At 33.9% G+C, this 12297-nt stretch overlaps 1 protein-coding gene and 2 long non-coding RNA genes across 5 annotated transcripts in view; 1 reads left to right on the top strand and 2 right to left on the bottom strand.

Annotated features, from left to right (window-relative positions):
- The window catches only part of LOC134262816 (uncharacterized), an 83279-nt gene that overhangs the window by 37673 nt on the left and 33309 nt on the right, over positions 1–12297 (bottom strand). For all 3 annotated transcript variants that reach the window (XM_062745145.1, XM_062745151.1, XM_062745159.1), the window contains exons 3-4: positions 1579–1805; positions 1225–1341 (exon numbers count right to left, since the gene is read on the bottom strand). In XM_062745145.1, coding sequence (XP_062601129.1) covers positions 1225–1341; positions 1579–1805 — 344 coding nt within the window. The remainder of the gene's footprint in view (positions 1–1224; positions 1342–1578; positions 1806–12297) is intronic.
- Positions 8348–9280, bottom strand: LOC134262794 (uncharacterized). Its single transcript, XR_009991109.1, has 3 exons — positions 9174–9280; positions 8853–8996; positions 8348–8509 (listed from the first exon to the last, which is right to left on the bottom strand). It is a non-coding gene; the product is annotated as an uncharacterized LOC134262794 (long non-coding RNA).
- Positions 9544–11419, top strand: LOC134262802 (uncharacterized). Its single transcript, XR_009991110.1, has 3 exons — positions 9544–9630; positions 10479–10549; positions 11032–11419. It is a non-coding gene; the product is annotated as an uncharacterized LOC134262802 (long non-coding RNA).

Here is a 12297-nt window from a genome sequence, read left to right as displayed (position 1 = left end):
AAGAAAAACGCTATGCCTTGAAAGGGGGGATATTTGATAATATTATATATCATATGGAAATCACGTTTAAAGAGGAAGAGAATGTTTAAACAATTCCTAAGATTACGATTAGAGCAGACCTTTCCGGCAAGCTCGGATTAGCACCTCCAATACGTAAAGTTCATTTGTTGTTTTCTGTGTTAAAAATGTAGCATCTTTTCATTTCATGAAGTTATAGTTTGTATGTGGTACATGCATGTGTGCGTGTGTAAGGGGTAGGGCAGGATGGATTTGAATGTTGTGTTTATTTTTCCGTTCTTTGGAAAGGTCTGGAAAATTGCAAAAGGTCCGCCCTTACCCTTTTGATATTAGCTCCAAACAACTTTTTTCTCTTGAAATTTAAATGTTCATTGAAACCCAACAGTTTTTGTTAAAGCAATTTATGTAGTAAGATTGTGTTTAAAAAGTACTGAAAGATGTTGGACTCAGAACAGACCCCCCCCCCCTTCTTCGAACAAAAATTGTCTCTTTTTTTGCCTTTTCCGCATGTCAAACTATTTTCAAGTAAGTTTACCCCCCTCCCCCTCCCCCCACTTTCAAATTCGATTCTACGTGACTGTTATGTCAGCGATTTTCGTGAATAAGAGACCGAACATGACTTAACAGCCTGTTTGTAATAATAGGAGATTTAATATGAATAAAATATATCGTTTATAATAAAAATTGTGCATTTTAAGTGATTAAATATAAAATTATATATTCCGTATTCCGTTCCGTTTTCCGTTCCGCGTTTTAGCAACACCCTTCATCTCCCTACGAGAATACAACCTGAACTGACATAATATAATCATAAACTTGGCGTTTAAACCTCTAACATGTAGGAAAACATAAAACACCAAGCAAATTTGAGACGGGATACACTTCGATGTTTCCTGTCTATAAACCATGATAACTTAATAATTCCTTTCTTCCTCAAATAAGAAAGTAGTGAAATAATTATTTTAGCTAAATAACATAATATATCTTAAAAATTAATGAGTCTAATTACGCAAGTATTCAAATACTTTCTGTCTTACATTATTTACACTGCAGCGCCATAATTGTTTTACGCCTGACTCAGAATGACATTATGACGGGCGCGCTTAGTACAAGTTGTGATTGCGCACTTGCCTTCATACATCAGTTTATTAAAGCATTATTAAAGCAGTGAATATAGAACATTAGTTTTTAAAAAATGCTACTCACATTTAAAAGTATCGGTAGAAATATACCTATTTGGACAAGGAGGGTCGTACGAGCTGCAATCTGTAAAGTGATTTTCTTGAACAATATTCCCTCTTTCGTTATACTCTGCACAGACAGCTGAAAGTTAATCGAAAAAATGGAGCAGAAATATAAGTTTCCAGACTGTTTATCGATTATAAAAAATAAGTGGTTGTACAATTAATAACAACTTTTGCAGATTCTTAAAATGAAAACTTTGCTTGCGTAAAACCACTTACAATTTCTAATAAAACTTCCTAATCTCGGTCGACGCCTTGAAAAAAATCAACAACCGATATCGATGACCAAAATCAAATGATTTGAAAAAATACCTACGAAACGAAATTATTGCAGGTTCACTACAAACTTCAATTAATAAATCCTGGAAAGGGTTGGCAAGGCAGTGATACACAAAATTGTCTGCTGTTGTACAATTTTGCTTCACAGCAGAACAGTTCTTTTTGTGGGCAGCTTTATCCCATTCATCCTTAATCGTTGGGCATGACGGCACATAAACTACTGTTCCCGGAGAAGCAGAGCATATACCACAAGATCCCAATTTTCTACAAAGAATTACATTTGAGATCAAGCATAATCACATCTTTATCAATCAAATGAATTAAAGTTTCTCTTGAATTAATTTGCAATGACTGCAAAAATGTTACATTTAATAATTCTCAAAATAAATCTGTATTCCAATTTTTTTTAATTTGTGCAATCTCTGCAAAAAAAAAAAAAATAACGAACATTTCAAATAATGGGGATTTTTCTATATCCAAGGGCCGCCTGCATGTCGCAGTGTTAAAGCTCTAAGATACGTGAAGTGGGGAGTCTATCCTTACGTCCTGATTTCGATTCCCACTGTGGAACATGGAGACTGGTATACCCAAAGTCTCGTATCGCAGTAGGCGCTGGCACAAAAAAAGATTTCTAATGGTTCTGAGTGCAGACCATAGGGCCGAATGTATAGCTCTCCACCGGCAGGTGGTGGCGTCCTCGTATGAGTGAAAATGAAAGGGGTGTTAAATACCATTCTAGTACAATCAATCAGACAAAACTCTGTCCAAAATGGTGCGATCGAGCTTAAAACATAACTTTTGACCTAGATATTCTCAAGATAAATCTCTCTACCATCTGCATTCATTTCAATGTTTCCAATCTCTGGAAATAAAATAAACGACAACTGCAAATTATCATAGTTTTAATAAGTCCAAGGGACATAGCTCTGTTCAAAATGACGCAGTATTACTTGAAACAGAAGTTGACCTAGATAATAAATTTGTATATTTAATTTGATTTCGATATAGGAAATCAAACGGAAACTGATTGTGGATCGGCAGACAGCAGCAAAGGAGTTTGTTATACCCTTATAAATATCATTCTATATATTTATTACTTATGAAAAGTCCAACAAAAGAACAGTTAACAGCAAGGTAAGAAAGAAGGGAAGAGTATGTTTTGTGATAAATAATTTTTGTTATACAATAGATATATAATTGATTTTGTTCTTTCTCAGCTTGATGTTTTATATTTACTGAAGAAGCCATAATTTTCCATATAAAATAATTGATATTGTTATACCCTTATAAATATTATTCTATATATTTATTACTTATAAAAAGTCCAACAAAAGAGCTGTTTATTACATCGGTCTTACAATTTCACTATTGACCGGTCTTACATAAGAATTGTTAGACCGCAACGTCACTCGTCTGTTACGTCACAAGTAAGTTCGATATCGGCGACGCGAAAATAGCCGAAGTTAAGACCTACAAGAGTTGTTGCTTACAGCAAGGTAATGAAGAAGGGAATAGTACGTTTTGTGATGAATAATTTTTGTGATACAATAGATATATAACTGAGTTTGTTCTTTCTCAGCTTGATGTTTTATATTTACTGAAGAAGCTATAATTTTCCATGTAAAATAATTGATAATATACCGTGTATTGATTAAATTGATCAATCTTAAATGAGTAGTGAAGGGTATAACAAAACAGTTATAGACTGGGATTCGGGCAACATATGATTTGTTGGACCTGAAGGTCAAAATGTTGCCCTTGGCCTGCGGCCTCGGGCAACATTTTGACCTTCAGGTCCAACAAATCATATGTTGCCCTCATACCCAGTCAATAACTGTATAATATAGCGTGTATTGATTAAATTGATCAATCTTAAGTGAGCATTGAAGGGTATAACAAAACAGTTATAGACTAGGATTCGGGCAACATATAATTTGTTGGACCTGAAGGTGAAAATGTTGCCCGAGACCGCAGGCAATCATATGTTGCCCTCATACCCAGTCAATAACTGTATAATGTCTTCTCTTCTTCGAATGGGGGCACCGGTCACGGTAGCCTAGTGGTAGAGCGTTCGCTTCGTGATCGGGAGGCCCGGGTTCGATTCTCGTTCGCGGCGCCGCGTCATACCTAAGACGTAAACAAAGGTAGTGACTGTTCCTTCGCCAAGCGTTCGGCACTAGAAGTGAAAGTCACGGGTCTTTCGGATATGACCTTAAAAAGGTAGGTCCCGTGTCACGGTAGGCGCTGGCACGATGAAGAACCCTTACTGTTCAATGGCCCTGAGTGCCGAGTATAGGTCTAAATTTGAAGCCCTTCACCGGCATACGGTGACGTCTCCAGATGAGTGAAAAATTCTCAAGAGGGACGTTAAACAATATACAATCAATCAATCAATCGAATGGGGGCATTAAGGGGGGACCATGTCCGAAAAGTCTTCGTGTGAAATTTTCAAAATTATGACATTTCTTTTCTGACCACTTGCTCTTAATTTTTAGGTATTAAAAGCAATACCTTTATTTGCTTATTTTAAACAGGAGCACGTGCAAAAACAGTATGAAATGCTAAAAATAGATTATTTTCAGACATTATTGTACTTCTCCAAATATGCGCTAAAAAGAACCAAAAATGTCAATTCTCATTCGAAATCAATATATATTTAATTATATGACTTGTATCTTTAAAATGAAGGCAAATATACAAATATATTATAATATATATAAAAAAAATTTGAAATTTAGTTCGCAAAAAATGATAAAGGAGCACAATGTAAGTATTACCCCGTTTTTCTTGTCATATTCTTTACAATTCCGACATGCATTACAGGTAATATCTTAAAAAGTCTTTGTGTAAAATGTTTTTGTCGTCATTCACATTTTTTGAAAGAAACGATTCATTTCCTTATTTTAACAAAGGAAAAAGTATACCTTTATGATAAAATAGACGAGAAATATGACGTTTTGTTTTATTTTCGTACTCTTGTGTCCTAAATATTGACCATTCTGCGCTAAAAAAGGTAAGTTAGCACTGACAAACATCTGAATATAAAACTGTTGTGCGAAAATTGTAGCATTTTGTTTTGATTAGAAACAATTTAATCAGATTAATTCTTTTCTTCTTCATTCTAATGATTCTGCCCCCCCCCCCATTTCCCCGTCACCAACCAACACCTATTAGAACCTAGGAACGACTTTATACAAAAAATTCTACATGTACTACAGCAAATATAGGTGCAAGCACATATTTTTAATTTTTTTCTTAGTTTTATCCAGAAAATACAATTAATGGTAATCATAAAATTTAACATATTTTCTTGATTTAAGCCGCTTTCCTTGCTGAATTTTATCTTAAATCTTTTTACACTTATATATCAGCATATCGTCGAGGTGTTTCTTCAAAACTGAAATTGCTATGAATTATCTACCAAAGGAAGAAAATTTTAATATTAACAACCTCCATAAATCAAATAAAACTCTTATCAATGGTGAATAAATTTTCTTTTTGTAAATTGTGTACGTTGTTGATTAATAACAATGAAATGTCTATATCACAGTTGCAAAAGGTAATAAAAAACAACGTCGCTATTGTGACGTCACATAACGCTGCTTTGACGTAGAACGACATAGGTCCCCCATGAAAAGAAACAGATAAGTTTGCAAACGTTTTAAAAACTCTCAGAGACGAATTCAAGGTATTGAAGAGAACAATTTTTAGGTCACCTGAGTCATTGAAGTGACCTATGGTTTTTCAATCCGTTTACGTCCTTCGTCGTGGAAAGATGAATTTGATGGTGCAAGTGTAGCATAGATATGTAGTACCCCCCTCCCCCGAAAAAGCATTGCTACATGTCTGTATCAAGCTGTCTTTAGATTGGTGAACTTCAATTTATTTTGCTAACTTTGATGCACAAAACAGACCGCACAATTTCTCATAGATGCCTTTGTCATATTTTCATGAAACTCTACGTAATAAGGATCACAAACTAAAGGTGTGCAAATATTATTTAAATTTCTCAACATAACCATTGTTGCCATGAAAACTGCAAAGTTGATATAGATTTTAAAATGAAATTCCAGGAATTATCCACTTTTCAAAGCCTGCGAGATGATATTAAGTTTCCTCCGAAGAAAAAAATTGTTTGAATCATCTGTATTTCAAAAATAGAACTTGTTGAAGGAAATTTTAATTCAATTTGTTGTTATCTATACATTGCAAGTCCTTCCTAAATTCCTGTGCCATAGAACAATGTTTAATTTGTATTTAATTAAAAGTATTTGTATATGAGAGAATTTCTAATTCGCCATTAAATATATAAAAACGAAGTGCAGATTTAAAAGTGAAATTCGCCATTGAATGGCATGTTCTAATTCCAGTAATGCTAATAGTTTTACGGGCAAGTTGTCTTAAGTCGAACTTTCTAGCATTTTTCACAGGTGCTCGTGGACAGGATTATCCTTAACCCCCCCCCCCCTCCCTCCACCCCTCAAACTTTCAATGTTAAAGAAAAATCTGATTTTTTCTTCATTTCTAATCTCTGACAACTTAATCTATATGTTTCTATTTGAAAATCACATAAATATATCGATCATATGCAATTTCTATACACAGTGGTTTCACGTATATATATATATAAAGACAGAAGGTACGCAACTTAGGTTTGTTTACATCGAGGTACCACCTGGCAAAATCAAAAGATTATTATATTTTAAAATGCTTTACCTTTCGTGTCAGCTATTTTTCACAGTAGAGACATTATTTCCCTTTCTGAAGAATTAATTCAATTGTTTTGTTGAATCGTAAATAGTCCTATAAACCATCATTTATCACTCGCAACTTGCATAATTTTGAAATGGCCATACTAGTCGCTACAGAAGTAAATGATCAACGACACTTGCACGACGAACGACAACTCTCATCTATATTCCGAATGTTATTAAAGTCACGGTAAAAGACGAGAGTTCTGAAAAAAGTTCGGGAAAAATCATTAGGCGCAAAATACGAAGTTAAAAAAAACGTTTTTACAAACGAACGAAATACAAACAGTGAAATTGGGGACAGAGAAGAAATTCCAATATCTAGTTGGCTTCTCAAAAATTCAGAAGAAGGTACAATCGTTGATTTTGTTGATTTAAATGATATTAAGCAAAAATATCCTGGTGAAGCCTCAAGTGTTTCCAATGGCAATTTCGCAAGTAAACATTTCAAAAATGTCAAAATTAAAAACGGACGTTGTAAGGACAACTGGGCAAAAATGACCAAACGTTAACATGGTTTAAAATGGAAAGAAACTATTGAGACTGACTTTAGCTCATTGCCATCTCATGTACCTGAAGATTTTTTTCTTTTGTCAAAATCACACAATTCTCTCACAATAGGATATTTAATTGGCATCAAAATCAATGGGATGAAAGTGCTGACTGAAATTCTAGTGATGTCAGACTATACATGGAGCTGGCAGGTTATGGGAAAGAAAATTTTGCCTGATATGTTGAGTTTACAAAAAACATTTTGTGCAAATACAATATTTGATATCATTGAGTTACAATTATGTTACTGTGATGGTGCAAAGACAATTACAAAGTCCAAAGTTAAAGAAAATGTTTTTAAAAAACATGTATCACATGTTTCTGATGAAAATTGTGTAAAAGTTCGTTACAGATCAAATAACTGTGTCATCATCCTCCCGTTTAAAAATTCCAATCAAGCAAGCAAATCGTGTGTGAAGTGCAAAAATCTGGGAAAGCCTCCACATGAGAGGGAATCTACAAAGACACAAAATGAACCAGTAAATTCTGATGTCAATAGAAACCAAAAATTTCAAATAAATTCAGCATGTACTGGTACTAATACTGATGACAGTAGTAAGTAATTATTATGTGAAAGAGATGATGATGATATGTCTAAAGTCTTTGCAACTGTTTTCCCTGAATGCAGTAAGAAGATGAAAAAATTTCTACTTTCACAAAATATGGCCCTGGGGAGAAACCCCCATGGAAGACAGTGGGATAGAGATATTATCCGCCTGTGTCTGACTCTATGGTGTAGAAGTCCAAGAGGCTATAGTGATTTAAGAAATGGCAAATTTTTATTTCTTCCATCAAAAAATTACTGCAAAATTTTTAAAATTCTGTTAACAAAAAGCAGGAATTAATAAAGATATCCTCCATTGGATGTCAAATGAAGCCAATCTTAAAAATATACCTCCTGAGGGTTTTGAAGGGGGATTATTTATTGCGAAATGTCAATACAGTCTGACTTACAATTTAAAAAAAAGAAAATGAGAAATAGAACTTATTAGTTTTACTGAACTTTTACCAGAATCAATAGTTTTTATCAAATATAGTCAAACAAAAATGAAAAAAAAATTTGGCGACACGTCTTACAGCTTGTGTTTCTGGGCTCAACTGGTTTTAGATTCCCATTTGCCCATTTTGCAACAGACACAGCATCTGGCCATAAACTATATTTATTACTATGGAAATCTGTGAACATTTATTAAATTTTGGGTTCAAAATTCAGTATGTCAGTACTGATGGAGCACAGAAAAATAGAGATCTCTTTGAACTTTAATTACCAGAATTTGTGTCTGCAAATCCAGTTACCTGTCATTTAAAAATATTTACTGTCATTCTGAAAAAATCATTTTCATAATGGATTTTTCTCATGTTGTAAAGAAATTAAGAAACAATATTTCAAAGAGTGGACGAGAAGCTTCTTGCAAACGGCATCTGAAATTTGAAGACCACTTTATTGAATGGAATCATTTCATACGTGCATATTTATGGTATATTTCCACTCACCCCTTCCCTATTCACCATAAACTTTCACAAGAGCATCTGTTCTTAACATCAGAAGCCAAAATGCGTAATCACCTGGCCGAAGAGGTATTGAATACTGAAATGCTTCATCTGATGGAGATGTTCCAAAGGAGTCTTGGTGACGCAGGTTCTGAATTGATTGCCACTATAAAACTGTTAAAAAACACAAGTGTTTTGATAAAAAATTTCAAAGATAACAGGCCAATAATTGATGTCAATGATGATAGACTCAAACAGAATCATGATGCAATGGACTTTTTCATAAATTGGGAAAAACAAATTATGTCAGATGAGTGTAAAAAAGAAGGGTTCATGTCTGATGTCATATCAGACAATGCAAGACATCATTTCCAGTGTTCTAGGATTTGTATGTATAAAATCAAAAAGCACAGTGATTCTATTATTCCATGCAGACTTAACAGTGATGTCATTACATAAAAACATATTTTGTCAACAAAGAACCCTGCATAATGGGGCCAACATAAACCCTACTTACCTTGGTTACTGCCATTCCATGAACTCTGTCATCTTAGGACAAACAACAATTTCTCGGAAATCAAATTACTGGTGGAGAGGCTGCACAGACTGCTGAATGTCATCAAATTCCACAAAAGGTCAATTTATTTTTCTTATTGGAATTCTGTATTAGAAAGATATACAAATAATTACAGAAAAATCTACATTTATATATCATTGTAAAGAAAAATGTGCATAAAATTACAGTTTTAAAGAAATGATAAAATTATAGATAAAAAAAATTAATGTTTCTGCATAATATATATCACCATCATTGAGGGGCGGGGTTAAAGTAAATTACCTTATACATGGTTAAATGCACATAGGACAAGAGAAAGGCTCTCCTGACTCTGTAAGTCTTAACCACTCTTGTTCATCATGTAGATGTACACAGTCTCTATGGTACCACAAGGAACATTCATCACAACATATCCAAAATTCTCCCTCCACAGATGATTTATTAAAAACTGTACATCTATCTTCAGATTCATCAGATGTTTTTGCTCTTTTCCCCCTTCTCTTTCCTTTTCCTTTTCTTTTTGACTGTCTTTTTTCGGTTCTTACTGGTATTTTAGGTTGCCCTGAAGGAGCAGTCCCAGAATTCAAAGGTCCTGAGGGAACAGTCCCAGAATTCAAAGGTCCCGAGGGAACAGTCCCAGAATTCAAAAGCCCTGAAGGAACAGTCCCAGGATTCAAAGGTCTTGTAGATAATCCACTTGGTCCAGGTTCTTCGGTATCAACCGTATTGGATTCAGCAGGTATGTTACCAATATCACTATTCAAAATTTTTTGGAAATTAAATCACTTATTTCATTTTCCCTCTTTTGACCAGAAATCTTAAGGTTCAAGTCCTTGTAAATGAACATTCATTCAGATAGTTTCCATTTTGCATAAGTTCACTTTTCAAACGCAAAAGAGAAGCCTGTTTGTTCTGTAATTTGTCATCAGTGTAAAATTTCATGTTAAAGTTCCTCACTACCTTTTTGGATTTTTCCATCACCTTTTTCGCGCAGGGCCTTTCCCTTTTCCTTTTTCAAAAATGCAAGATAGTCCCTGCGAAACTGACTAAAACTCACTTTAAGAAATAAATTGACAATCCCATAGAATAAGTCCAAGAAATTTTCACTTATCATAACAAGTATGTCCATAAGTTTTTCAATACTGTCCTCCTTTCCAGTGTGTTTTGTATTTGAGACAAAATTCAGCCATGATTTAAACAAGTCTTCATCACTTAGTATTTGCTTTTTAACTTTATGAAATAAAGTTTTCCCAACAGAAACTAAGTTTTCATGAGTCAGTTTTACACGACACGAAATTTTTAGTTTTTGGAAATAAAACAAATGCTAAATGTGTTATATTCGTCAGCCCTTCTCTTTGATTCTGTTTCCGTTTTATTTAAAAAAGAGTCTCTGGATCACTAGTTGAAGTCTGTAGCTCATCATATGATGCACACAAAGAATTCAGTATATCCATCTGATTTTGATCATATTTCAATTGTTGTTCTTTTCCCTTCACAAATAATGAGTTTCTTATTTTTCCTGATAGATTTTGCTTTATTTTAGCTATGACAAATCCACTGACATATCTTATGTTCCTTTGCCCGCAGAGTCCAATTCCTTATCTACAACAGGTTTTGTCAAATGTTCTGGAGCAGCTAATTCAAGATGAGCAGATAAAGTAAGGAAAAAGTTTCTCTCAAGATAAAACAATATTGATGTTAAAACTCTTGAAGCAGGTCCTTCAACATCCTGTTTATATGAATTCAGTAAAGTTGTTGTACCATGTTTGTATTCTTGTGAGTTCATGTACTTATGGAATTTAATAAAAAAAAGTCATTTCTGTGCTTTTGTGAGAATTTCTTCTCCTCCTCAGGAAAACAAATCAGTCCAATGTCATCTATAAGGGAAGATTGCTGTATAAACCAGTCATCAAATAACTTGTAATTATTCAAGACACTTCGTTTAAAGTCCATGATTTGTTTCTCTACTGGAGTATCCATAAATTCCATTGAAACATTTTCAAATGCAGTTAGTGAAGGTTGTGTTTCAAACACTCTGCAACCAAAATCATTAACAATATTTTCTAAATATTCAAGTTTATCAATTTCAGAATCTAAAAAATCTTAATCATCATCATTTAATGTGTCTTTAATGTCACAGTTTGTACTTTCAAACTCTGATCCTGTGTCAGTATCTGAATTGTCTGGTACTATTCTTTCAGTATCCTTTCGATTTCTACAGCACGATAAATCAGGTTGCAACTCACCAAGTGTCAATGCTGCATAGAAGTTGTTAACATTTTTGGGATGTTTTTTGCATAATTTTTTCTTGAAATTCACAACCTTTAATCCATCAACAGAAACGGCACGTCCAACTGCAACTCCTAATTGTCCTGGTTGAAAGCAAGATTGACAATAAACAATGACATTTTTTAAATTCATACCCTGTGACTTATGTATTGTGAAGGCATAGGCTACCTTAATAGGAAGCTGTACTCGTTTAGCAAGCACAATCTTGTCAACAGGATCATAGGTGGTGAATGTTACAGGCACAATTATTACCGAGTATATATTGGCTTTAATTTGAAATTTTACATCAATGGAACCCTCATTCAAATTTGAAACTGTTTCTCCGAGCCCATTTACTAAACAGTTACTTAGATTTTTGGTAAGCATGACTTGGCAACCAATTTTCAATCCCAAATTCTTAGGTGCAGGAAAGCGATTCAGATAGTTTTCCGAAACTTCATCGTCTGATTTGTAGACTCTTAGTTCACCTGGAACTTGTTGCAATTTGGTGTAGTTAAACATGTCCACATCATAATTTCTTGCAAAGAGTTGCACACATGAATCTTCATTTTCCAAGGGTCTGTCAAGTGAATTCACAAAAGTCAATGTTTCATCAGAGGGAATACCAATTTCTAGTTCATTTACACATTTTATAAGTTGTTGTTCATCTTGGCGATGGATAATGTTTAAATTAATTTTATGAGGAAAGAATTCATCAAACCATGGCAACATAAAACAATGATTACCCGAATCACCATAAAGCTCATTAGACACTGGAGAAAGTTGGTAAAAATCTCCAACTATAATAAATTGAATGCCACCAACCAGTTCAGATGACTTTCTGACATGTTTGCATAAATATTGAACCTGATTAAAAAATGTTGCACTGATCATAGACACTTCATCAATAATCAGGGTTTCAACAGATAGAATGTTTTTTTTTTTGCTGTCTGAAATCTTTCATCATGTTCAACTATGGTAATATTTCTTCATTAAGATACCTGCTATCTTCAATGCCAGCCCATCTGAGGAGTGTTTGTGCTTTTAATTCCCCAAAATGGGTTGCAGCAATACCTGTAGAGCACACAATTGCTTTTTAATTTGTATTGCAAATGTTTGACAATTTCTTTGGTAAGAT

This window comes from Saccostrea cucullata, unplaced genomic scaffold (genome assembly GCF_032062105.1).
Source record: "Saccostrea cucullata isolate Sc308-1 unplaced genomic scaffold, CSIRO_AGI_Scuc_v1 ctg2012, whole genome shotgun sequence".
Taxonomy (NCBI): domain Eukaryota; kingdom Metazoa; phylum Mollusca; class Bivalvia; order Ostreida; family Ostreidae; genus Saccostrea; species Saccostrea cuccullata.
The sequence above is the reverse complement of the archived record's forward strand: the minus strand, read 5'-3'. Positions and strand labels throughout refer to the sequence as shown.